The sequence below is a fragment of the Sorex fumeus genome, unplaced genomic scaffold (assembly GCF_029834395.1).
Source record: "Sorex fumeus unplaced genomic scaffold, SorFum_2.1 ptg000083l, whole genome shotgun sequence".
In the NCBI taxonomy this organism is placed as follows: Eukaryota; Metazoa; Chordata; class Mammalia; order Eulipotyphla; family Soricidae; genus Sorex; species Sorex fumeus.
This window is the reverse complement of record NW_026606140.1, coordinates 10,797,520-10,823,192: the sequence shown is the minus strand read 5'-3', so window position 1 is coordinate 10,823,192 and position 25,673 is coordinate 10,797,520. Positions and strand designations below refer to the sequence as shown.

The 25,673-nt window shown below is 56.1% G+C and overlaps 1 protein-coding gene across 1 annotated transcript in view; it reads right to left on the bottom strand.

The window, feature by feature from the left end:
• CIT (citron rho-interacting serine/threonine kinase) overlaps positions 1 to 25,673 on the bottom strand; it is a 163,550-nt gene that overhangs the window by 6,438 nt on the left and 131,439 nt on the right. The window contains exons 28-44 of the mRNA XM_056131037.1: positions 23,388 to 23,523; positions 21,463 to 21,567; positions 16,148 to 16,288; positions 15,307 to 15,414; positions 13,714 to 13,831; positions 13,397 to 13,561; positions 9,670 to 9,807; positions 8,829 to 9,009; positions 8,036 to 8,127; positions 7,245 to 7,349; positions 6,955 to 7,124; positions 5,745 to 5,825; positions 5,502 to 5,637; positions 3,237 to 3,376; positions 2,473 to 2,565; positions 1,534 to 1,642; positions 1,305 to 1,433 (exon numbers count right to left, since the gene is read on the bottom strand). Of these exons, the coding sequence (XP_055987012.1) occupies positions 1,305 to 1,433; positions 1,534 to 1,642; positions 2,473 to 2,565; positions 3,237 to 3,376; positions 5,502 to 5,637; positions 5,745 to 5,825; positions 6,955 to 7,124; positions 7,245 to 7,349; positions 8,036 to 8,127; positions 8,829 to 9,009; positions 9,670 to 9,807; positions 13,397 to 13,561; positions 13,714 to 13,831; positions 15,307 to 15,414; positions 16,148 to 16,288; positions 21,463 to 21,567; positions 23,388 to 23,523 (2,147 nt within the window). The remainder of the gene's footprint in view (positions 1 to 1,304; positions 1,434 to 1,533; positions 1,643 to 2,472; positions 2,566 to 3,236; positions 3,377 to 5,501; positions 5,638 to 5,744; positions 5,826 to 6,954; positions 7,125 to 7,244; positions 7,350 to 8,035; positions 8,128 to 8,828; positions 9,010 to 9,669; positions 9,808 to 13,396; positions 13,562 to 13,713; positions 13,832 to 15,306; positions 15,415 to 16,147; positions 16,289 to 21,462; positions 21,568 to 23,387; positions 23,524 to 25,673) is intronic.

Sequence of the window (25,673 nt, the reverse complement as noted above, 5' to 3'; positions counted from 1 at the left end):
CTCGGCTATCTCAGTAAACACTTTTTTCTCTCTCTCTCTCTTTTTTGCTTTTTGGGTCCCACCTGGCAATGCACTCAGGAACTACCCCTGGTGGTGCTCGGGGGACCATATGGGATGCTGGGGATCAAACCCGGGTCGACCGCGTACAAGGCAAACGCCCTCCCCGCTGTGCTATTGCTCAGGTCCAATAACAACATCTGTGATTTGAAGGGAGGGGAGGGGGGTTGGAGGGATTGGAGAGATGGCACAGCAGGGAGTGATTCCTGAGTGCCTACTCAGGAGGAGCCCCCAAACATCACCACATGTAGCCCCAAAACAAAAATAAAGGAAAGAGGGGAGGGAAGAAGGAGGAGGAAGAGATAGGGGCCAGGAGCAGGGAATGAAGGGGGAGAAGCAGAGAGGCAGAGACCGGGGCAAAGAGACAGAAATACCAGACACTCAGGGGAGGAAAAACCAGAAGGCGAGAAATGTGCATCGAGAAAAGACGGGTTCCGAGATTTGTTCCTGAGTCTCTGGGATCATGGTTGTTAAGGAGCTTGATCAGGAGCCAGAGAGGCCGTTTGTGGGCGGCGACCTGGAGTCTCGTTGGGGACCCCCATCCCGTGAGGCCCCGCATGTCTCGTCACTGCGGACTCAAACCTGACTGTCCAGTGGCCTCTGGAGGATGGTGGCCACTGAGTCGCCAGGGGAACAGGCCAAGGCATGAAATCCCTCCAGATTTAATTGTTAAAATTTCAAAATTCCAAAATCGTGCAGCCACTATTGTGGCCGTGCAACATTGTATGTTATTCATAACCAGTCAATAGAAAACAAATTGTCTACGTTTGCCTTTTCAGCAGATCTGAGTGTTGGGGTAAAATCTCAAATAATAATGGTGGGTCTGGTGTCGAAATATTGAATGTGATCAAAGTAGAGAGAGAGTAGTGTGGAAATCATCTGCCCCACAGGTAGGGGGAGGGTGTGGGATGGGGGCATGCTGGGGTTGTTGGGGGTGGAGAATGGGGACTGGTGAAGGGACGGGTGTTTCATCATTCTATGACCTAGACTTAAACCCGAAAGCTTTGTAACTGCTCTCACGGTGACTCAATAAATACATTTATAAAAAGGGGGGAAAAAAAGTAAGCCAATGCCCAGTTCAATCAGCCTAACCAATGGCTGAATAAATAGCAACACTCCTACACTAAAGAAAAAAAGACGGACAGGAGAGAAGCCAAAGGGAGAGAGCAGAACGGGGGCGAGGGGAAGGAGCTGCTGCTGTTAGAGAGAGGACCGGGCTGGGGGCCGGGGCGGGGGGCCCCACTCACCATGGAAGCAGAGCAGGTACTCTTCCCGCTGCCCTGTGCTGTTCACCTGCACGATAGAGACTGGGAAGCTGTTGGAAGACGAGGCGAACACAGCGGCTGCCAAGGAGTGGTCATTCTTGTCCAGGAATTCTGCGAGGGCGAGCGAGCAGCGGTCTTGCGCGAGGAGCCGGGGTGGGAGCGGGGGCGGGGGCAGGGCAGGGCAGGGCGGGGCGGGGCGGGGCGGGCCTACCTTCCAGCGTGTACTGCTTCATGTCGATCTCATAGAACTTGTTGGTCCCGATGAGGATGCTGTAGTTGGTGAAGTGGATGCAGCTGCAGGGCTCCGAGGTCTCAATCTCCTGCGAAGGCAGGTCGGGGCGGGAGGGGGGCGTGAGCCGCCCCCGTCTGCCGCCTGTCCCCGATGCGGGTGACAGCGGGTCCCCTGCCTTTCCTGCAACCCCACGCTAAGGGAGACCTTGCTTCCACCCAAAGGTGGCCTTCAATGAGACTGTCAAAAGTTCTGTTTCCAAGTGGGGGCGCTGCCACCCCAGCTCCTCAGGACCGTGTGAGAAGCGTCTGTCGCGCCAGCCAGCTTGTGCCTTGGGTGCCAGCAGGTGGCTGGAAAAAGCTCAGATGAAACGAACCAGACGAAAAAGTCTCTGACTGGTCATGGTTAGACCATGCTTGTCCACCCACTCGTCCACCCCTCGACTCACTGCCGAGCCAGCCTGAAAGCACACGAACTGCATCAGGCTGGCGAAGTCTCGCGCTCTCTCTGCCGCTCTCTCCTGGGGCAACAGACAACCTCGGCTGAAGCCGACGCGAGGCAGACGGCCGTGATGTGCTCGGGTCGACCTGCTCCCCGTGTCCCACTCGCTCTGGCTTTCGATCCACACAGCGAAACCCAGTGAGCTCCGCAGGAGACGCTCCTGGGAGGTGAGCCGGGCGCGTGCGGCCAGGGCCTGTGGGCGTCCCTGGGAGCCCGGCCCTCCTGCCGTCTAAGGGCCACGTAGGTGTCCCCTCCACCAGCCAGATTCCTTCCTCCCTTGACCAATGGCTGAACCGGAAGGAAACAAAGGAGAACAGAGACCACAGCCCCATGGCTCTGGGGCTTCCTCCAGGAAGAAGAGATTCATTCTCTCCCTCGCCCTCTCTCCCCCTCCGCCCCAAAAGCAGGCCCAGGACTCACTTTCCGAATGCAGTACTTGCTGAGGTTTTCATTGTAGCGGAGAATGACGACTTTGCTGGGCATGGCAGCGCAGATGCAGAGCCCATTCTCAATCTGAGGCAAGAGAGGCACCGGGAGAGAACACGTCACCAGCGTGCTTACAGCTGTGCCGTGAAAGGAGGCGGCAAACGGACCCAGCCCCAGCCCTCACCCTCCTTGGGACAATGGCGCTCTGCTCTGGACACCATCCAGGGCCTCCCGGCTGGCGGGCTGCTCAGCACCCCTGAGCTTTACCATCAGATGCCAGCGGCCCCCCGAGACCACCCAAAGCGTCTCTCGGCCTTTGCCCACTGAATGAGCCGCGGGGCAGAAACGGCCCTGGCTGGGGAGAGAACCGCCACTTGCACAGAGCCCAGAGGAGGCCTCGGAGGTGTCCTGGGACCCTCTGTTTGCAGGGGGCCGATACCTCTGGCCGGGAGGAGAGAAGCAGAGCTGCCCTACGGATTCAGGGACCACCTGACCCGACGAGCAAGGTTCTCAGATACCGTCTGCGTGTCTGTAGAAACCTACATCCCCCTGGCCGAGAACGGCCAGATTTCCCCCTAAGCCGGATCTCCGTGGTTTCACCCAACCAGCCCCGACACTGGGGGCGGGTGGAAACGGGAACGCGGACGTTGTCATGCTCTGTTTCCCTGGACGGGACACTGAGTTTGTGGACGGAGGGGCAGCAGGGCAGTGCCTGTTTCCAGAACATTCCAGCAGCCGCTGCCCTAGGAGGTGCTCACCTTGCCGGCGCCAAACAGGTGGCAACCCTTGACAGCCTCGAAGACGTTGGGCGAGACGTCGGGTTGGGCGGGCAGGTGCGACTGCGCCAGGGACTGCTTCACCTTCTTCACATCCACGAGGCACAGGGCCCGCTCTTCTCCTGAGGGGATGGGACGGGCCACGGTCAGCGGGAGCTCACCGTGCCCAGACAGACTCCAGTGAAACAACGGCCCTGAGGTGCGTTTCCGCCCACCCCCGCCCCCTGCCTCGGCCCCCAATCCCTGAAGGCACAGATAATCCAGGGACTGGCTCTCGGGGGAAAGTCTGGCCTCTAGGCCAAGATCCAGGGACAGAACCGCTCTGCAGGCAGAAACTCAGGGGTGCCACCTGTCCACCAAAGCCAAGGAGATGTTCTAGGAAATGATAGGCACGGGCCTGGGAGATGCCCCAGGGGCTGGGCGACCCTCTGCATTCAGGAGGCCCCGGCCTGACCCATGCACCAGATGGTCAGTCCCCTGAGCACCACAAGGGGTGACCCTGAGCAAGGCACAGCCCTCAACACCATCTATTCCCCCCGCCCCAAACAAACAAAAGGAGGCCCGGACTAGCCCAATCTTTCAGGATCTCGAAATAAATAAAATAAAACAGGTTGAGGATCTGTTCCAGATGGAAAGTAAAGCAGCGACTAAACAAAACACATGTTCTGAGGCTGATCATGCATCAGGGGACACGCTCGGGGGTTACTGGAGCCCCAGGTGGAAGGTAGCACGGCAGCACTGTCCTCCCGCCGTTCATCGATTTGCTGGAGCGGGCCCAGTAACGTCTCCATTGTGAGACTCGTTGGTACCGTGTTTGGCACATCGAATACGTCACGGGGAGCTTGCCAGGCTTTGCCGTGCAGGCGAGATACTCTCAGTAGCTTTCCGGGCTCTCCAAGAGGGGCAGAGGAATCGAACCTGGCTCAGCTGGGCTGGTCACGTGCAAGGCAAATGCCCTATGCTGTGCCATCGCTCCAGCCCAGGTGGAAGGGAAGGATGGGTAATACAAGGGTGAAATCCCCTGGGCTCGAGAACAGCCGCACCCATCGAAGGGCTCTCCCAGGACGCACTGCTGGGACAGTGGGTGACGACGTGGGGCGCGGGGCCACAAAAAAAATGTTTCAAAACAAATCTATGATTTATCATCAGTGTTTCATGCATGCCTAGCTCATATCCATGGGTGAAAAAGGGCTTCGAGTGAAAAGAAACTTAAGCAGCTCCCCCCCCCCCCCCCCCAAGGATCACAGCCCGCCACTGACGGCTTGGAAACTTCCCCAGCATGGGGTGGGGCTGCCGCGGGAAGGGGGAGGAGGGGAACCCCTATCCCTTTTGCGCAATTCTGCTGTGGAGAAAAATCACTCTACATGAACGAATAAAGTCAACAGAGCTGGAGAGACAGCACAGAGCTTCAGGGGTTTCTCGGCATGGTGTGATCTCAGCACCGCACACGCTCCCCACCGGGACCAGCCCCTGAGCACTGCTGAGTGTGGCCCCGAAACAGCTCTTGCCAAAAAGAATAAACTCAAGATAGAAGGGAAGAAAAGTAGAAATATAAAGCCAGATAAAAACCAGGTAAGCAGGCTGGAGCGACAGCACAGTGCGTAGGGCATTTGCCTTGCACGCAGCCGACCCAGGTTCGATTCCCAGCATCCCATGTGGTCCAGAGCACCGTCAGGAGTAATTCCTGAGTGCATGAGCCAGGAGTAACCCCCGTGCAATGCCAGGGGGTTTTTTACATCCCCCCCCCCCAAAAAAAACCCAAGCAAGCAGAAGGAAAGATCCGACAGAAAAAGAAAAGCCGGTTTCTCGACTTTAGCCCAGCCCCTGATCTGTCCAGCCTGAAACAAGACTGTGAAGTTGGTCTTGTTCCAGCTTCAAAACAGAGGCAGTAAGTAATGGGTCGTGCCCCAGCCTGAGGCAAAAAAATAAACAGTACCATCCAAAAAAGAAAGCTGGTTTTCCGGGGCCACAGACAAAGAGATATGGTCGAGCACATGCTGTGTGAGTCTCTGGGTCTGACCTCTGGCCTCCCCCTCCAACCCCCAAAATAAAATCTTTTGCCTGGGGCAACTGCAACACGCTCTTCTCTGCACCCGACATAGGGCCACGCTCGGGGCCGGTGGGGGCCGGGGGTGCAGTGAGGACCGAGGGCCGGGCCCCTGCTCGGCCCCGGGCTCACTCATCTTCCCCCGGCATCTGCCTTCCACACCGTTTCCTACGCGCCATGGGAAAGCGCAGCCGGGCCACCTGCTATCATGAGCAGCTTCTCCAGGTCCTTGATGATGTAGATCTGGAAGACGGCTCCGATGCCGGGGACGTGGGTGAGGGCGTTTTTCAAGACGTTCAGTGCATACAGCCCTTCCTCGGTGCCCACCAGCACCACCTGCAATGGGGCGGGCGGCCAGGGCGCAGGGCGTCAGCAGGGCCGCGGGGCTGCCAAGGCCCCCGCCCACACCGCCCACCCACGGCCCCCGGGCGGGCCGCCCCCACCTGGTCACTGAAGGGCAGCGTGCAGTTCATGTCCAGGCGGTCGTCGCCTTCCAGTTTTAGCAGAGAGTTTCCAAGAAGTTTCTTTTCGTGTGTGAAAGAAAAGGAGAAAAGGGAAAAGAGGGCGCGGTGAGTCGGCGTGGATGGTGGCCCAACTAGGCAGAGGGACGGGAGCAAGAATGGAGAGGCCGTCAGCACTCGGGGAGAGGCACATAGCCGGCGACAGCGCGGTGGCGCCCCCACCCCCGGGACCCGAGCAAGCTCAAAGTCGGGTGGGGGAAGAGGCTGCGGTGGGTGCTGGTGTGTGGGGGGCTACAGCTGCTAACAGGGCGCAGAGGCCATGCGCGCCAGACCTGGGAGCACGCGGCTCTTGGAGAGCGGGCGAGTGAGTTGGTCACTTCAAACCGGGTGAGCTGAAGCTACAGAGTCCGGGGACAGGGGGCGGAGGTTAATAAGCACCCCCCGCCGTCCCCGCCGTCCCCTCCGGCTGCAGTGACCCAGCACGGCCGAGGCCCTTTACCTGGACCCACGCAGGCAGCTCGGCGGAGATGCAGCCCCGGCCCTATCGTGACACAGGAACGTGGGTTTCAGTGGGAGGCGCCCTGGGGCAGCTGGGCCCCTGGCAGCGGGGCTCCCTCTCAGGGAAGCTCCCAAGTTTGCTGGGAGCTGAGTGGCGCGAGGGGCGCTGTCTGGTCTTGGGCGGAGAAGCCGCCAATGAGCGCCAAGCACGGCGTGTATCCAAGAACATCCTAGTGGGAGTGGTGCCAATCACGGCACACCTACGCCTCCAACGTCTTCGGGATGGGGGGGGTGGCTCAGACCTGCCCACGGAGTGAGTCGTGTGGCAATGCCAGGGAGGTTCTGAAAAGCCTGGCTGATGCCAAGGCAGTTTGAGCAGCCCTCCCCCCCGCCCCCCCCCAGACCCTGCCCTGTCCATTAGAGGCAGCCAAGGCGCCCAGCCAGCTCTAGGGGTGCCCGAAGCACTGAGTCCCCCTCCCTAAGTCCCCAAAAGCTGCGAGACGGCCACACCGGCCGGCTAGATCCCAGTGCCCAGCCTGGGGCGTGGCGGGGGCGATGTCGTCTCAAACTGCTGTCCCTCCAGGGGCGCGCCGGGGAGCAAGGGAACCCACGGCCCGTGGCTCTGCCCAGGGTTTGAGACGGTCCCCCCTGCCCTCAGCAGAGATGGGCTCCAGCCCTGCCTGCTCATACTCACAGCGTCGGCTTCTGCCTTTTCCCTGGACACTCTCCCACCTGCGACCACGGACTCTAAGGCGGTGACCCAGCGCTGCTTGTCGGGGAAGCTGGGTGCCAGCAGGTAGAGGGACCTCCCGGGCCAGCAGGTGGTGTGCGGGTGCGACTCCATCTTCAGAATGTAGGGGACATCTAGGAGAGGCGACAGGGGATGTTGGGTCGGGGGTGGCGGGAGGCCCAGCGAGAGGCCCCGAGCCCAGCTGACAATGGAGGCGCAGCGTGGGGCAGGCCCGGGTCTGGCTGCCCCCTCACCTGCTTTGGCTGTGTTTGCGAGCTCAGAAGCACCGACGGCGCCATGGATGGAGACATCCCCGTCGGGAAGGCACAGCTCAAATTCCTCCACCGGCCTCTGTCCAGCTTGGTGCAAAGAGGAAGGGCAGAAAGAAAAACCAAAGAACAGGAACGAGAACAAAGGGAGCAGAGAGGAGAAAAAGAGAGCGAGAGTGAGAGAGAGAATGTGAAAGAGACAGAGAGAGACAGAGACAGAGAGATGAAAGGGAGAGAGAGGGAAAGAGTGGGAGAGAGACAGAGCGAGGGAGAGGGAGAGAGAGAGGGAGAGAGAGACACAGAGAGGGAGAGCGAGAGGGGGAGAGAGGGAGAGAGAGAAAGAGACAGAGGGAGAGACGGGGTGTGTGTGGAGAGAGAGGCGCACGAGAACGAGAAGGGAGAGGAGGTGTCCAGAGAAGGAGGAGAGGGAAGATAAAAAAAAATAAAGTGTGTCAGATGAGTAGCACAGTCAAATGTCTGCGGGCGGGCGGGCGGTGCGGATTTATGGGTTAGCTGACTGAGGCGGAAGGTCCCGGGAGGTGTATTAGCAGGTGTCTTCGGGGTCCTCAGAGGGGAGACCTATAGACGTGAGTATCGGACCAAGAACCTTTAGCGCAGTCATGTGGTGCCCGGGTTCCAAAAGTGGAAAACCGCAGAAGGCCGGCAACGCAGTCCAAAAGAAAAACCAAAACCCAAACCACAAAGCCTGCACCGTGCCCACACTCAGGGGCCTGGACCGACCCCATGCAGCGCCGGCCCCTCAACTGCCAAGGTACCTTCTCTGGCCTCATTGTCATAGATGAGGACTTTCGATCCCTCCAGAACGATGTACTTCCGGTCCCAGCCTTGCTGCCCTCGTTTGTTATTCCTGGGAGGGGTGGGGTGGGGGGAGGTTAGGGTGTATGGAGGTGGGGGGAGGGAGAGGAGGGAGAGAGAGAGAGACTGAGGTTAGAGGACCAGGTTGGAGGGTGGCTGAGGAAAGGCCAAATGCCCCCAGAGGAAACGAGGAACCCGGCCGATCCAGACAGGGGTGAGGGGTGCGGCGGGGAAGCAGATAGACCACCTGAAGCGGCAGACTCCCCACCCCCCTCTGGCCCAACGCGACAGGTTCCAGGCCTGTCCGGCAGGCAAGGGGCTCACTCATGTGACCGTGTCTGTGTGAGGGGCCCGGCTCTCCCCCGAGGGCTGCCTGCACAGGCCTCCAGCTGTGGGTCCAGGCCCCTAGTGGTGACTGTGTCCCTTTCCTCCAGGACTAACCAGGACATTTTACTCGTCAGAGGGGGGCTCGGGCCACACCTGGCGATGCTCTGTGCTCAGGGTCACCCCTGGTGGGGCTTAGGAGACCAGGCGCGGAAGCAGGGCCGCCTCCTGTCCCCACTATGCTAGCTCTCGGGCCCCGTGGCGCTGTCTCCTGCTCTCAGGCAGAGACGGGAAAGAGGGGTCCTGCCGGAACCTGATAGACTGTAGTCTATCAGCACCTCTGGGCGCCAAAGAATCTTTCTGCCACCCTGGATGGTCTTGGTGCTGGCGGATTCTGCCGCCCCGGCCCCGGCCCGCCTGCAAGGGTACCTGGGCACCTTCATCCACCCTTCCAGGTGCAAGCTGCTGCCGGGCTCCTTGCTCTGGAGGCCCGGGGAGTTCATCTTGTCGCGGCAGAAGGCCTCGGTGAAGTGCGTGGCGTACTCGGCAGGCAGCCCACAGGTGGCCGGCAAGCACGTGGAGCACTTGGGGTGGCACATCACCTGGCACTCTGGGGAGAGGCAGAGAGCGCCCTGAGTCCATGAGCAGCCCACACCCAAACCTTCCCTGCCCCAGCACCCACGCCCGGCCCGGCCCCAGCTGCCAGGGAACCCCAGAGCTGTCGCCCGGTGTCGCCCACGCCTGGGGCAGGTCCCTACAGCAGGAGGAAGAGCTCCACAGAAAAGCCAAATCTGCTCAACCCCCATTTTTCTTTCTTTTTTTTGGGGTCATACCCGGCAATGCACAGGGGTTCCTCCTGGCTCTGCACTCAGGAATTACTCCTGGCGGTGCTCAGGGGACCACATGGGATGCTGGGAATCGAACCCAGGTCGGCCAATTGCAAGGCAAACGCCCTCCCCGCTGTGCTATCGCTCCAGCCCCCCAACCCCCATTTTTACGCTTCCCACCTCCTCCCCGGCCGCCACCAGCGGGGGTGGAGGGGACCATCTGCGAGGGTGCAGTTGGGAGGCACCAGCCTGACCGCCAGTGGCTGGAGATGAGCAAAGCCCAGAGGCAGCGGGAGACACACAGAAACGTGCTCTTCCGGCAGGGGAGAGGCAGAGCCCTCCCACGGACACCAGCAGCTGGAGCCGGAACGTGACTCAGGCGCGGGATCGAGACAGAGGACACGTGCCCCGTGGGGGAGCCGCCACGCCCTGCGCTCTCTCACCGAGGCATTTGGAGGCCTGACGTCCGAAGTGCACCGTATCCAGGCACACGGCGCACTTGGTGGCGCGCATGTTCAGTCCCACGTTGAACCGATGCGGGATATTGTGGTGCATGCGCTCTTTCAGGCGCCGGCTGAACTCTGGAGGGAAAGTCGCCACAAGTCAGAGGCTGCGACTGACACGGCTGGGCTGAGAAGACAACCCACAGGGTGGCCCAAAGCACTGCATGGACCTCTCAGGGGTCAGACAGGGACTTACAGCGGGGACAGATACAAGGACTGAAAGACAAGGAACCCAGGTAAAAATGGGCACACGACTGGCATCTCCCCAGAGATTAAGGAATGGCCCACTGGGGCTGGAGCAACAGCACAGCAGGGAGGGCATCTGCCTTGCATGCAGCCGATCCAGGTTGGATCCCTGGCACCCCATAGGGTCTCCTGAGCACCGCCAGGAGTAATTCCTGAGTGCAGAGCCAGGAGGAACCTCTGAGCACTGCTAGGTGTGACTCAAAAAGCAAAAACTAAAATTAAAAAAAAAAAGAAATGGCCTATCAGCCTTGCAAAGAGGCCCCTCAGTAGCGTCAGCAAATCAGACCCAAGTCAGAGGCACACTGCAGTACCAGCCCAGCTCACTAGCATGGGGAGGGTCAAAAAAATCTATGGGAGGGAAACGCTGGGCACTGGGGGGGACCAGGAAACTGGAATTCTCACCCATACCGAGGAGAGGAAACAGGCTCCGCTGTTACCCTGGAAACCAGTCCGGCAGGTCCTCCGACCCGGGACACCCCCCCCTCCCCGGCAGGGACCCAGGGAAGTGAGGATATGTGTGGCCACAGAAAATCTGCCCCCCCCCTCCCCGGTCCCCACTGCAGAGCTACTTCTGGTGGCCTCCAGTGGGAATGAGAGCCGCATGCCCTCAATGGATCAATAAACAAGACAAGGGGGATATTATTTCACTTTTAAAAAATCAAAAACAAAACCCTGGGGCTGGAGAGGTAGTCCAGCGGGGAGGGCGCTGGCCTTGCACGCGGCCAACCCGGGTTCCATCCCTGGCTTCCCATAGGGTCCCCTGAGCCCCACCAGGAGTGATGCCTGAGTGCAGAGTCAGGAGGAACCCCTGAGCATCACTGGGTGTGGCCCCAAAACAAGCCCCCAAACCCCCAGTAACATGAAATAATGATACATGAGAGAAGTCTCAAGATGCTATCTTGAGTGAGCAGCCCAGCACGAAGGCCAGGTAGAGGACGACCCTATTTCCGCGAAATGCTCAGGACAAGTTCAGAGGAGGAAAGAGACTAGCAGTGCCTGAGGTGAGGAGGGAGAAACGGGAAGGGATGACTGGAAGGCATGAGGTCGGAGGGCAGAGACCGGCAGGGTCAGAAATACAGAAAAACTAAATCAGGACAGTTGCACGGCCTTGGGGACTTACTAGAAGACGCTGAATCAGATGCTTCTATGAAGAAATTTTGGGGCAGGTGGATTCTTCTTGTTTGCTTGTTTGTTTGTTTGGGGACCACCCCGGCGGTATTCGGGGTTCCTGGCTCTGCACTCAGAGATCACGCCTGGCAGGTTCAGGGGACCATATGGGATGTCGGGGATCGAACATGGGTTGGCCATGTGCAAGTGCCCTACCTGCTGTGCTATCTCTCCGGCCCTCTATCTCAGTAAAGCTTAAAGAACAAGGCAGTTTCAGATTGTGAAACCGTTTTTAACACTAACAGATACATGAAGTGACATTTAATCGCCATTATCTACTTGCTAGGAATCATGTTTGCAATTGTTTTTATTATGTTTTGTTTTATCTTGGGGGGTTGAGGGTGGGAGGGGGTATGCCTGGTGGTGCTCAGGGCTGACACTAGGTCCTGCACTCAGGGATCACTCCTGGCAGGGAGCCAGGGACCATATGTGGTATCAGGGATTGAACCCGGGTCAGATGAGTGCAAGGCAAGCACGATACCCACTGTGCCATGTCTCCAGCCCCCTTATGATTCAATTAGATTTTTCCCCCTCTGGGTTACACCCAGCGGTGTTCAGGGCTTACTCCTGGCTCTGCATCCAGGGATCACTCCTGCAGGTTCAGGGACCATACGGGGTGCTGCGGAGCAAACTCGGGTCAGGCGCATGCAGGCAAGTGCCCTCCCTGCTGTACTGTGGTTCCAGCCCCCGGGGTTTCATTTAAGAACATGCACCTGGCGGAGGAGGGTTCCAGAGTGCCCTAAAGTGGGTGACACCATCCCCGTGGGGGCACTGGAGCCATGGGGGGCTTCCAAGGGGGAGCTGAGTGGCTTTACTTCTGAAAAGGGGGTGGCAGACAAAGGAAGTCTGGGAACCTCTAGGCGACATGATAAACGGTGGTACACGAGCTTATAGGCTTGACACTTGTTGGATTTTAGCTTCTTGTTTGGTCCTGCTGGGGCTCAAACCCAGCTCCTCACACGCGGGAGCCTAGCGCTCTACCACTGAGCTGTTTCATCCGGCTCTTTGTTTTCGAATCAAATATCTTTTTTCTCCCTTTTTTCAGGGAGCTGGGGTGGGGGTGGATGTGGTCAGACCCTGTGGTGTTCAGGAGAGACCCCTGGGTGTGCTTGGGTGCCAGAATCAAACAAACCAGGGTGGGAATTAAGCAAGGCAAGCCGCTTACCTCTGTATTTCTCCAGCTGGACTCAAATGTCTGTTAATGTTTTAAGAATGCTTTATCTTTTTTTTTTTTTTGATAAATCATTTGCCTAGAGTTCTTCTGCAAAGTCCAACTTAAAAAATACTCTTGTGAGTCATATAATTTCTAATTCCTGAATATATAAAGAGAATGGAGAATTCTCCTTCCATGTCCAAGGCTTTCACTAACAGCCTCAACTCTTACTGTGTTTTGTTCAAACAAAACCAACCTGCCTTTTTTTTAATTTGCTTTTGGGGTCACACCTGGCGATGCACAGGGGTAACTCCTGGCTCTGCACTCAGGAGTTACTCCTGGCGGTGCTCAGGGGACCCTATGGGATGCTGGAATCGAACCCGGGTCAGCCCCATGCAAGGCAAACGCCCTACCCGCTGTGCTATCTCCCCAGCCCCCCAACCTGACTTTTAAGCCTCCAATAACTGCCTCACACAGTCTTTTAAAAAAGAAGAAGGCCGATCCCCAGCCGCTTCGACCCATGCAGTGCCGGCTCACACATGCGCCCCACACATCACCCAAGCCATGGTCCAGGCCACGCCAAGAGACCACATAACCCGCAAGAAGAAAAACCTTTGTGGAGCGCCACGGGAGCCCTGTATGACTTAGAAACGAACAGAGAGAGGAGAGAAAAATATGCATATTTTCTCATACTCTCTTGTTTTACTTTTATTTGCAGGGGGTTGGGAGGAGCGGGGGGACAGGGTGGGTGGGGATGGTCCACATCTGGCTGTGTGGATTTGGGGACTATCCCAGCTCAGTGCTCGGGGGTCACTCGTGCAGTAACAGGAAGTGAGCCCAGGCTCCCTGCGAAGCAAAGTGTGTGCTCGGCCCACTGGCCCGTTTCTCATGCTTGCTGCACACAGAAGACACACACGAAGCACGGAGCCAGTCATTCCTTGAAGTACAGCGGGAAGAAGAAGACAGCAAATGAGGGGTGGGGAGGGAGAGACTTACTTCCTCCTTCTAGCCCCAGGAAGGGGAAGTGTCACCTGTCCTGTGTACCATCTGCCTGCACTGCTTGCGGGTTTAAAAAAAAAAGCGCAAGGAGGGAGCACATACCCTCTGGGGTGGAGGACTCCTTCCTGCGGCTGGAGGGCGGGGCCAGCAGGCTCATGGCACTGGGCTGGTGCTCGGGGGACCGCACGATAGCGGACATGGCGATCTGCTGCCTGGCGGTGGCCGGCGTCGACGGGTGCGGGTGGTCCACGGCTTTCCGGTGGGCAGCTGCGGGGAGAGGGCAGGTGGCGCCTTGGGGTGGGTGGGGGCTCCCGCAGGGTGCGCGCCCTGCCCACGGACAGCCCCTCTGCCCGCCAGGCACGGCCTGGGCCACGAGGCTCCGGCCGCGGGCGTGGTGGGTGCGGGGCCCGCGGGCCTACCTTCCTCCCGCGCGGAGCGCAGCTCGATGCGGGTCTTCTGGAGGGCTTCCTCCAGCTCGGCGCAGCGAGCTTTCTCCTTCTCCAGCGCCGCCTTCAGCTCATGGTACTGCAGAGGAACCTGTGTGGGCAAAGCAGGGTCCTCTTTCCGTCGACTAAATAAACCCTAGCAATGGAAACAGAGATATCTCCTAACTCCTGGAAACTGGCACTCGGGACTAGCTAGAGGCACGCTGACAGGGGAGGAGCAAACCGTGGAAGCCAGGCGCATACTCACTGGAAGCGGGCTTAGTAAAAATGGCAAGGGGGGGCTGAGCTCATTCCAGCTGGCTGGAAAAAAAGGGGGGGCGTGGGGGCGCGCGGAGGGTTTCGCCGAGAGGGTTACAAGCTGCGTGAACGGCCACCACCGCTTCCTCTAGCATTCCCAAGAAGGAGAGCCACTCCCTGGGTCTTTACCCTCAAAAAACGCAAGTGGAGGATGGAGTCAGGAGGAGATGGTTCAGAAATCACTCTTGCCTTGAATTGGTCTCATGATGCTTTAGTTACAAGACACAGAGATGAGTGATTTAAAAAAAATACGGAAAGTGATGTCCAAACGAGGGCAGACGCAAAAAAAATGTACAAATGGGGGGTGGGGAAGTACATGAGGAAAGAAGAAAAACACAGAAGAAGGCAACTTAAAAGGAAGTCAACAACAACAGAATACGTGGAAACACCCTAACTACATAATAACACAACCAGATAACAGTCGGCTGCTAAAATAAAAAAGATTAAATATCATGAATTTAACAAGCCCATACAGTCCCCCGCAGTGCACGGAAAGTCCTTCCCTGCGGCTAGCCTTGGTGTCCCACTTCCCCCTCAGTCCTCCCGGTCACCCGAGGCCACTTCAGTAACCCGTGGCCACGGCCGGTGGGGCCCAGAAGGCACCAGAGGTCCCCGGGGCCCTCAGGCCCTGCCGAAACTCAAACCCAGCAGGAGGTGTCAGAGGCTTATTAAAAGCCCTCCTGGTGTGTCCCCCCACGTCTCTCCCCCGCTTGTTCGCGCTTGCTCTCTCTAGCCGCAGTTCTGTTTGCTTCCGTCCGTTTGCCTCCTGTTGCTTTAGTGTGGGTGTTTGTCGTCTTTCCCTGACTGCAGCCCTGATGGGATTGGGTGGACCGGGCAGGGAGGGCATTCAGGAGGCGCTCGGCCGGCCACTTCCCCGTGCAGCAGCCTGAGCCCTTGGCGAGCCAGGCGCTTCCGAGACGTGGCTTAACTCTAGGGCCTGAGGCCTAAGAACCTCGCGGCCTCAGCAAGAGGCCCACCCTGGGGACCTGCACTCTCTCCGAGGCCCGTCTGCGCCCAGGGCTGACCCTGTCCTCGCTGCAGACTCCTGGGTCAGAGCAGCTTAGGAGAGAGCAATTGGGAATTTCCCTCTTGCCAGAGACGGGCCGTGAGCTCGTGGGGACCGCTCGCTCACGGTGGCCTCGCTAGGGACATTCTGACCATCTCAAGACCTGCTTTTCAACCCCGAGGAAGAGGAAAGGCCTCTCCCCGGGCCCTTGGACCATCCGCATCGCAGCCGCCCTACCCCGCTTTTCACACACTCGGGCTCACCTTTTTCTTTTTGGCAGGTTGGTCCATTTTGGCTTGCAAGAAATCGATGAGTTTGGTTTGTTGGGAAATGGTGCCTTCCATTTTCACCTTTTCGTGAGAGTAGAGAACCTAAAATTCGGGAGAACAGAAATAACCTTAGGCTTCTAAAGAAGAGGAACTGTGTGTGGGTTGGCAAAACAACATTTCATTCCTGAGACATGAACACGGGCACTATTGCAAACCAGGGTGTCTCCATTTAAAAAAAATTAAACACAAAAATAATAATAAATGTAAATTTTTAAAAAGAAAAGCTGAGACTTGAAGTAAATGAGAAGCCGCATCAGGACCTAGAAAAAATTTTAATACTGGGGCCGGAGTGATAGCACGGCAGGCAGGATGCATTACTTGCATGTGGCCAATCTGGGTTTGACCCTGACATTCCGGATGGTCCCCTGAGCACCACCAAGAGTAATTCCTGAGTGCAGAACCAGGAGGAACCCCTGAGCACTGCCAGGTACTGCCCCAAACCAACCAACCAAACAAACAAACGCAAAATTTCAATACCAACCACACTGGTCAATATTTATTTACTCAGTCCTGATCATGCCACACACCCCTCCCTCCAAATGGACTGGTGCAGGGACAGAAAGAGGAAGAAGCAAAAACAGCGAACAACGAGCGAAAGACTCCAGGGGAGGCGCATTTGAGAAACTCTGCAACTTTTCTGAATACCCGACGATGTTCACAATAAAATGTGAGAGAAAATACGCAGCACACAGATCCCCTTCCATCCGGCGGCTCCAAGTCCTCCCATTGCGCCCTGACTCTGTGGGCAGTTTTGATGTCCTTGGTGGGTTCTCACCTGAATATTTTCAAGCTGATACTCCAGGTCGCTCCTCTCGGTCTTCAGGAGATCGGCCCGATCTAGAGCTTCCTGCAGCCCTTGCGTCAGGCGGAAAATGTGGTTCTTCTGTAGGTCCATCTGCTGCTGTAATTTGGCTTGCTGAGGGACAGAGGCCAGGGGAGACTCAGAAACTGCACCCTGGACAGCATGGTCTCCCCACCAGGCCCAGTACCAGACCATTGTCATGGACGGCAAAAGGAAAAGAGAAAAACAGAAAGAAAAGAAAGAAAAGACCCCTCCCCCCCTAAAACTCAGTGTCATGGAATGAATCTACTGAATTCTCAGCATATTTGGGCTAGGAAGATATACTTTGTGAACTTGAGACAATTTGAAAATATGATTTTGGGGAGGGAAAGGGGGATTTCCTCCATATATTGCCTTATGCATCCCTTCCATCTGGATTCTCTTGAGATATATATTTTTATAATAAACTGGTTGTCTAGTAAAACCTTTTTCTAAAAAAAAAAAAACAAGGATGGCAAAAGAAGTCTGGTTTTTGGAATCATCTCGTCCCCAAATGACTGACTGCCTTCTAATCCTGAACGGGATGCGCAGAATTAAGGAGAATCGGCAGTGGGGAAGCAGAGACAGGTCAAAGGGCTGGAAAACAAGCCGTGTGTGTGTGTGTGTGTGTGTGTGTGTGTGTGTGCGCGCGCGCATGTGCACGCACACAGGAGGTGGTGGGGGAGGCCAGGGCTCCATCGGAGGCACTGAATGGCCCCCTGAGTACTACTGGGTTTGGGTCAGACAAGAAATTTAAGAAAAAAAAAAAGTGGCAAGAAATTCTCTGCTGGTTGGGCTGGAGCACAGTGGGTAGGGTGTTTGCCTTGCACGTGGCTGACCCGGGTTCGATCACCAGCATCCCATATGGTCCCCCGAGCACTGCCAGGAGTAATTCCTGAGTGCAGAGCCAGGAGGAACCCCTGTGCATTGCCGGGTGTGACTCAAAGAAAGAAAAACTGAAAAAAAAAAAAAAAGATTCTCTGCTGGTCAGCCCACCACAGGATGCCCACTGCCACCTACAGTCGGACTTGCGATGAAGGACATTCTGGAACTTCAGCGGACCAGCCGTCTGAGTCGGGCTGAAGGCGATGTGACTTGCTGCCATAAGCCACTACCCATGTGTCCTGACCTGTAGGTATTTGATTTGAAGGCCTCGCTGGCTGTCAGGAGGAATCCCTTGGGAGTGAGGCGTGGTGCCTCCAGTGAGGGGGGCACTCGTCGGGGCGAGGGTCCCACACGTACGCCCAGAGAGCCCGGGCAGAGATGCCCTTTCTGTGTGGGCAGGGAAGGGAAGAGCTCCGGTTTCTGTGCGGGGGAAGTCGGGGGAGAGAGACCCGCTCCGGGTGCTGCAGAGAGCCTGGTGCTGTGGGGAGCCAGCCAGAAACCAGGGCAGGCTGCCCAGACACGGGCGGATGGCCTCTTGTCTAAACTGGTCCTGACGCCAGGAGGCAGGCAGTGCGGCGCTCCCGATGCAGCGCTGCGGGCTCACTGGCCCCTGTGGCCGGCCAACAGGCTCTGTGAGCTGCCGCCTGGCTCCGCGCGTGCCAAGCCTCACGCCAGGCTTCACGCCAAACCCCTCGCTGCCAGCCTGGCCTCCCTCGGCTGGGCTGGGCCGGGCCTTCCCTCCAGGCACCTCTCCTGCCCTTCCCCTGCTGGGAGGAAGCACAGCTCGGCTGTGGAACCCTAAGGGACAATCCTGATTTTCACCAGGAGCCTGGGTCTGCTTCCCCTGCAGCCCTGGGGGTGACGCAGTGCCGGCCGCAGCGAGCGTCTAAGAGGTCAGGGGGCTCTCTCCCTGGGCCTTCTCTCCTCCCCCACCCCGTGCTGCAGTTCCTTTGCTTTCCCAGCTGCTCTCTGCTCCAGGTGAGACAGGAGACACAGGACAGGGGGCGGGGCATGTGCAAGCCCACGCTCAGTCCCCAGCACCACCAAGAGCAGATGGGGGGCCCAGAGCACTGCAGGGGTGGCCCGAGTGATCCCTCCCACTGTTGGGCCTGAGTGGGCGCCATGACCTTGGGCCCACGTCTGCAACCGCCAGTCCGCGGCCTGGGAATCACCAGGAGGGGCGCAGAGGCCCCCAAGCCATGCCTGGGTGCCCCAACAGATCAATAAGCCAAATCAACTACCAGACTGCCACCTGGTCCATGTGCCCACCTGGAGTTTCTGAATCCACGCCACCTCCTATGCCAAGGAGAAAGGAAGGAAACGGCCCAGATCGCGCTTGCGAGGTGCTTCCTGTCCCTGTGGCAGGAGGGATTTCTTCGGCAAATTACCCACTCTAGTTCCTTCCCACTATTTTAGGACAATACTAATTACTAGGCAGCAAGCAAGTCCTGGGGACAAGAATCTGGGGGTGACTTCCAGGCCAAAAATACTGTTCTGGGAATAAACACATCAACTGTCCATTAGCTTTCCAAGAAACAGACAGCCCATTTACTCGAATAAAGGACAAGAGTGACATTTGTGCTCAGCGAAGTGCTTTTGAGAACTGCTTCCCGGCTTCCCAGAGGGAAGCCAATGGAGACGACTGCTGGGTGAGTGGAGACAGAAGAAAGGCATTAGCCAGGTGCCTGGGGTCCCCCTGCCCCCAGCACGAGGAGGGCTGGCAGGAGGCCTGGGGTGGCTCGGGGCTAGTGGCGTGGATCACACCCAGGCAGAGGAGTTGGGAAGGACAGGGCTGGCGAACAGGTCAGCGGGCACGAACAGAGAGTCCTCTGACTCGGGAAGGACGAGGAGAGCTGCAGGGTCCAGAGGTCGACGAGCCCAGAGCCCAGCGCTGTCAGGCTGCAGGGACACCTAGGAAATTCCCTTTGGAAAAATACACTCACCAGGAAGGGCGAACCCATCCCTGTTTTTTGTTTGTTTGTTTGTTTGCCTTTTGGGTCACACCTGGCGATGCTCAGGGGTTCCTCCTGACTGCACTCAGGAATTACTCCTGCCAGTGCTTGGGGGACCCTATGGGATGCCGGGGATTGAACCCGGGTCAGCCACATGCAAGGTAAATGCCCTCCCCGCTGTACTATCGCTCCAGTTTACTCGCCCACGAACCCAACTCTGGAGAGTTCTGAGACGCTCTGTCCAGGCCAGAGAAGCAGAGCTGGGTGGGAGTAACAGCCGAGATAACCAGCCAGCTTCCAAGGAGACAGTAAAATCTGTGCACGCAAAGGCACCAGGCACATCATCCATGCTAACTAAATGTTATCTCGTTCAGTAGCACAGTCATCTAATTATCAATCAATATCTATCTCCTAGTTTGGCTTAAAATAGCAGGCTACCTCCCATTTTGAATTTTTTTTTTTAAAGCCAACGGGGGGAAGTGACAGGCTTTTAGTGAAAATAAACAGAGGACTTTTGAAGAATCCATGCTGCAGAAAGGTGGCTGGGGAGGCCCTGACCACGAGGAAGGTGGGGAAAGGATTCTCTAGCTTGGACAGCAGAACCAGGACCTACAGATGGCCTCCTCTTCTATGGTCAGCACGTCAATGGCCGGGCAGGAGCTGTAAAGTGCCAGGGGCCAAAACACGTGGGGCCCAAGAGAGAGAAAGAGAAAGAGAAAGAGAAAGAAAGAGAAAGAGAAAGAGAAAGAGAAAGAGAAAGAGAAAGTTCAATCTTCGGGGAGCAGGGACAAAGGGAACAGAGTCGGGAATTTGGACTAGAAGACTCAAATAAATACAGTAACTATTCCACTCTAAGACTTGTCCCCACCCTGCGTTCAAGTCTCTGGAGTGAAGAGACCACGGTGCGGCCGGTCCCTTCCTGGCTAATGGCACCCCTCCACGATCCAGAGTCCTCGCCACGCGGGGCAGCCAAGCCCACCCCTGCTCTGGACTGGTCTCAGTTGTCAGCGGCAACTGCCTCCAACCCCGCCTCAGCCAGAAGTCTGAGGGCCCAACCCAGTGTGGCTCAGCAGTGAGCACGGGGACGGGGATGGAGTCAGGAGCCGGCCTGCCACCGACTCACCCTGCAGCCTTGGACCAAGCAAGGAGCCGGCAGGGCCCACCCCCATTCCTGAAGGAAAACAGGACGGGCGAGATCTTGATTATTTTTGTTCCTTCTGTTTCCACCTTGCACTGAAAATGGGAACATCGCCTATTCATCGCCCAGGAAAGGCCGCGATCCTCTGTTTCCCCACCAGCTGCATTTTCTAATTTCTATCATAAAATTCACAGTGCCGCCTTGGGTGAACTAACTTCTCACCCCTGTAATTCCACTCGGGGGAGGGGGGACTGTTTTGCTATTGTTGGTTAAATAGACATAACATGGAATTTCCTCCAGTACCCATTTTTAAGCACTGCAAGCACTCATACTGCTGTGCCACCTCCATCCGCCAAGCTCTCCCAGACTGCCACCCGTGTTTTCAAAAGGGCGATTCGGGCGATTCCATAAAGCATTTCATACTTGCCTGCTGAATTTTACCATGCTTTTCCAGCTTAATAGCATAGCAATCTTATTTCCATCAACAGGGACCCTGGGGAGCTAAAGGTCTCGGGAAAAGCAAAAAACACCTCCATTGAGCAGAACAGGGAACCCGGCTACCAGAAATGTTGAACTCGCTATGGGTGAACAAGAACACCCTTTCGGAGTCCGACTTCTCGTTAAATAAACAGCATGTTTGCCCTTGTCTCTCAAGCCAAGTGAACAAAGCAGATCATTAGGGATTCCACATAAAGGGCCTTGATTGGAAGTGGGAAGTCTGCGTCAATTTAAATAGCAATTTGCAGAATTCTCTTCAAAGGTACAAGAAGTGACACCAGGGCTGGGTGAGGAGGTCAATCTGAGCTTTTCATTTCAGGTTACGAAAGAATGGCATAATACATTTTTAATTGAATCAACAGCCCATTCAGAAGCGGTCATGAAATTTGGGTACCCGGCATAATCTGATCAAGTCCTGCTCTGTGCTTGAAGCTAATTTGCATGGATGCTATACCAGCTAAAAACAGAAGATGCTTTGGACATCAACTCTGAAACGCGATTTAAATCAATATTCCTTTGCCTGTCTGTATTAAATGAACTTCCATTTGGAACACGCTCTCCGTGTTCTCCGCAGACGTGTGGGCAGGCAGAGAACAAGGGGATTCCTGACTTTTGTGGCACGTTCTTCCAACATGCGAAGAGCTTTCAAGAGCTAAGTGGCCCTCACTCCCCTTTCCTTGTCCTCAAGAGTCCCAAATTCTAAATCTGAACTTCACATCTGGATGGAACCGCCTGAAAAGAATGAAGTTCTGCATCCGGCCCTCCACGGGGATGTCGGCCCTGGCATGCCCCCTCACCTCCTCCAGCAGTCTCTGTTTGAGCTCGCGTTCTGTCTCCAGTTTCTGCTGCAAACTCCGGGCGTTCATCTCGAGCATGGCATGTTTCTTCTCCAGGTCATTGAGCTGGACAGTTTGGAAAAATGCACCACAACACTCTTAAGATTCCTCAGTGAGAGGAATGTTAGGGGCAAACCACACTTTTAAACATCCACAAGCCTCACACATCCAGATGGGGCATGCTGACTGCCTCTGGTTTTCTTTCTCTAAAGTGTGCCACAGAAGTTTGGGTTAAAGTTAGCAAGTTTTACCTCTAGGAGGATGGGCAGCATGTCGAGGGACAGGCCATCTATGGGGCTGGAGGCAGACTACTCAAGACATTTTTTATTTGATATGTTTTGGTGGAATTTAATCGGGGAATCATTTGCAGAAGACTAACTACCTGCACTGTAGTCTGTGAGGGGACTGGTGTGTAGAGAGTGGTTCTTTTTCTCCCTTTCTTCCTTTATTTCTTTTTTGGGTCATACCCAGCAATGCTCAGGGGCTACTCCTGGCTCTGCACTCAGGAATTATTCCTGGCAGTGCTCGGGAGACCATATGGGATGCTGGGGATCGAACCCGGGTTGGCTGCATGCAAGGCAAATGCCCTCCCCGCTGTACTATCACTCCAGCCCTGAGAGGGGTTCTTGTTCGTCAGCTCAAATCCCAAGAGGAACGACTGGTCCTTAACTAGATGTGTATATGAATATTGATTGTATTGTCAGACCGTGATTTGATAAGCAATAGAGAGAAAAGAGATTTATCCTGCCTTATGCATCATCAAGAAATGTTGGTATCAGAATGTCTGGTATCTAGGGATAGGGCTTTGCTGTAGAATAGTCAAGCTGTTGATAGTCAAGCAGGAAAAAAAAATAGCAACTTAAATACTAAAGGGTTCATCCATCCCTGAATAATATGTTTACTTACTTCCTTCATGGTTGGGGTGGGGGAATGTGAGTCTGTATCAAGAACTGGAAACATGCACCAGCCAAATAATTTTATTTCTATGAAATTCTGGCAAAAAAAAAATTGTGGCTGTCCATAAAGATTTATATTTACCACAGTGTTCTTTATAATGACAAAGTATTGGAAGCAGTTCAAATCTCCCACACAGGTGGAATGATTAAAATAAGTTGCTCCATGCAATTGAAGGTTCAAGTCTACGTGTTCAAAAATTATTCAATAACTCTGGAAAAGCCTATCGTTATGTGAGATTTTAAAAAAAGATTTAAAGCTGTTTATATAGTAAGAACTGAGGTTTATAAATATGTGTGTGTGGGGGTGCCCATGTGGGCACATGCGGGCACATATCAACAAAACCACACTGAGAAGGACCAGCAGCACAGGCCCACCCGTGAGCAGTGGGGACAGACCACCAGTCACCGTCTCCTTCACTTCTCCATGGCTTCTACATATTACACAAGTGACCCCCAAGAGTTACTCAAATCACTGTGAAAGTGGCTGTCATGCAAATTTCAAAATGCCAGTATACCATTCAGATCGCAGCTTGATTTTTGTGTGTTTAAGAGTATGCATGGGTAGGGTTCTGTGGACACACGAGATTCTCCTGATTGTCACTTTGGCTTGAATGCAGGAACGCCTTTGCTCACTCTTCTCAGCAGGCCATTGGACAGACTCTTTGAGATGGGGGCGGGGTGCCTCGCTGTTCCCAGAGCAAACACAGAGCCCAGGACGGCGGGTCTGGACGAGGCTGGCCACCGAGCCCGCACAGGGCTGCCTGACTCTCTCCCCAAGGCGCCCCCCAAAAACCAGGCCCAAAGCCCCAGAGAATGAGCGTGACAGGGGCCTCCTACGGAATCCTGTCCTTAGCACCCACCCAGCCGCGACTGACCAGGGCGGCCCCCAGTGGCACAGGCCGCCGAGAGTTCTCGGGGTCTGCGGCTGACCTTGTCAGAGAGGCTCTCGGCTTTCAGCTTCTGTTCCTTGAGTGCCTGCTGCAGAGCGAGAATCTCAGCCTTGTGCTCCTTCACTGCCAGCTCCACGACCTGGCGGGACTCGGTGATCCGCTGGTCGGCACGCGCCCTGCAAAAGATCGCGGGCCCATGGTGAGAAAGCCCACCCGCCCGAGGAGAGAAGCTGGGCTTCTCGCCATCCTGGCAACAGGCCAAGTGGCCGCTGAGTGGAGAGACAGAGACAGAGACAGAGAGAGAGAGAGAGAGAGAGAGACAGACAGACAGACAGAGAGAGACAGAGAGACCCAAAGGAAGACCCCAAATGATGTCTCATTCTTCGAGAGCTGAGAGGGAGGGAAACCGGATCCCCTGAGGCCTGAAGTTAAAACACTTGAGAGCTGACGTCCCCCTGGAGGGGGAACAGGCCTTCAAACAGAAACTGCGGTGGGTGGAGGAGGAAGACACCAAGGGCTGGGCCACCTCGGGGCCCAGCCATGTGCTGCCAGGCCTGGGCTCTGCCACTTCAGTCACACTCCTGGATCCAGGAAAGGGCTTTTTGTCCAGGCACCTGGGAAAAATGGGGTCTGAAGGGGGTCAGACCCTGCCTGGGGAACAGAGTGAGGCTACGCTCAAGGCACACTATGGCCAGAGGAGTGTGGGAGACCCCACTGGGCAACATTTCGTCCTCTTAAAGTCTGCGCCAAAGGATCAATACCTGGAGTCCTCAACCCCAAACCGGAATGTGAGTGAAGGCATCAGTGCATCAGTGCACCTGCGTATGATTTGCGGGGAGGGGCTCTAACCCACAGTGCTCAGGGCTTCCTCCTGGGGGTGCTCGGCGGACCCAATGCAATGCTGGGGTCAGGCGCACCCAGGCAAGTGCCTCAGCTCCTCACTCCCTCTCCTGTGGCCCAGAAGTGCATCTGGAGTGCAGAGGGAGCAGAAGCAGCGTGGAGCGCACCCCCAGCGAGGAACCATGTTTTGCTACTTCCATGCCTTGGTTGGCACATCCTCCTCCAGCAACACTCTCCTCCTCCCCAACGCCACAGATTCAGATCTACACCTCCAAGGATCAACTCCAAGGCCACATAAAATGCCCCCCCAAGTTCCCCCTCGTGTCTCTGCATCCCAGTGTGGACCCCCTGCACTTCCCTATTTCTGATGACGTGCGTTTGCAGGTACAGACGACAAGTGCTAAGAACTATAGCTGACGCATCTCAGAATCTCACAAAAAGACAAGAGGGGCAGGGAGGGGCATAGAGGGGGACAGCCATGCTCCTACACGATCACCCCTGAAGGGTCCTCAGATCTGGGCCTCTGGGCACGGCTGGTCACCCTGTGTTCCCAGTTCCTGTTTTGCTCTGCAGACAGATTCCCAACTCCCGAGACAGTCCCTGAAAGGTTCTGCAAACAGCTAGGATAACAGTCGGACTCGAGGGGGGGAGGATCCTTGAAAACTGAGGGTGAGGACGGGTCAGTCCCCAGAACTCAGAGGGAAGCAGGGATGGGACATCTGTGACCAAATAGCCCTCTTCCCCCTCATGTAGATGTCCCAGCCAGGAGGACCTTCAAAGAAAGAGATTCTTCCTACCACTTTCTTTCCTTAAGGACTGTCATTTTTTTGCCTCAGATCTTCCTTCCTTCCTTCCTTCCTTCCTTCCTTCCTTCCTTCTCTTCCTTCTCTCTCTCTCTTTCTTTCTTTCTTGTTATACTCAGCAATGCTTTGGGGTTACTCCTGGCTCTGCACTCAAGAATTTCTCTGGCATAGTCAGGGGACCATATGGGACACCAGGGATCGAACCTGGGTCGGCTGTGTACCCACTGTGCTATCGCTCCAGCCCCTCTGACCTTCTTTAGTCACAGGGACTTAGCAGAGCTTACGACACCCAGCCCAGTGAGCTGAGTCTAGCTGAGCCTATGCAGAGTTCACTGTGCTGGAGGTGTTCCGAGGGCCCGGGAAGGCAGGGAGAGGGGGCGCGGGCGAGGTCAGGAAGGACGGGGATCATTCATGGTACGAACGCCAGGTCGTGAGGCCAACACGAGCCCAGCTACAGCCCTGCTCCTGCTCGGTGCCAACTGGAAAAAGACACACCCTCTCCAGGACTGTTTCTTTCCACGTGAGGGCAAACGGGCGTGAAAAACCAATTTTGTTCACATAAAACACCTTCCTGCCGTGAGCGGTGTGAGACCCATCAACACAAATCTTCCAATCCGTGACTCTCTCCCGTGTGGACAGCAGCATGTGAGAGGGTGGGCAGCGCAGTGGGCCCGCTTGCCTGG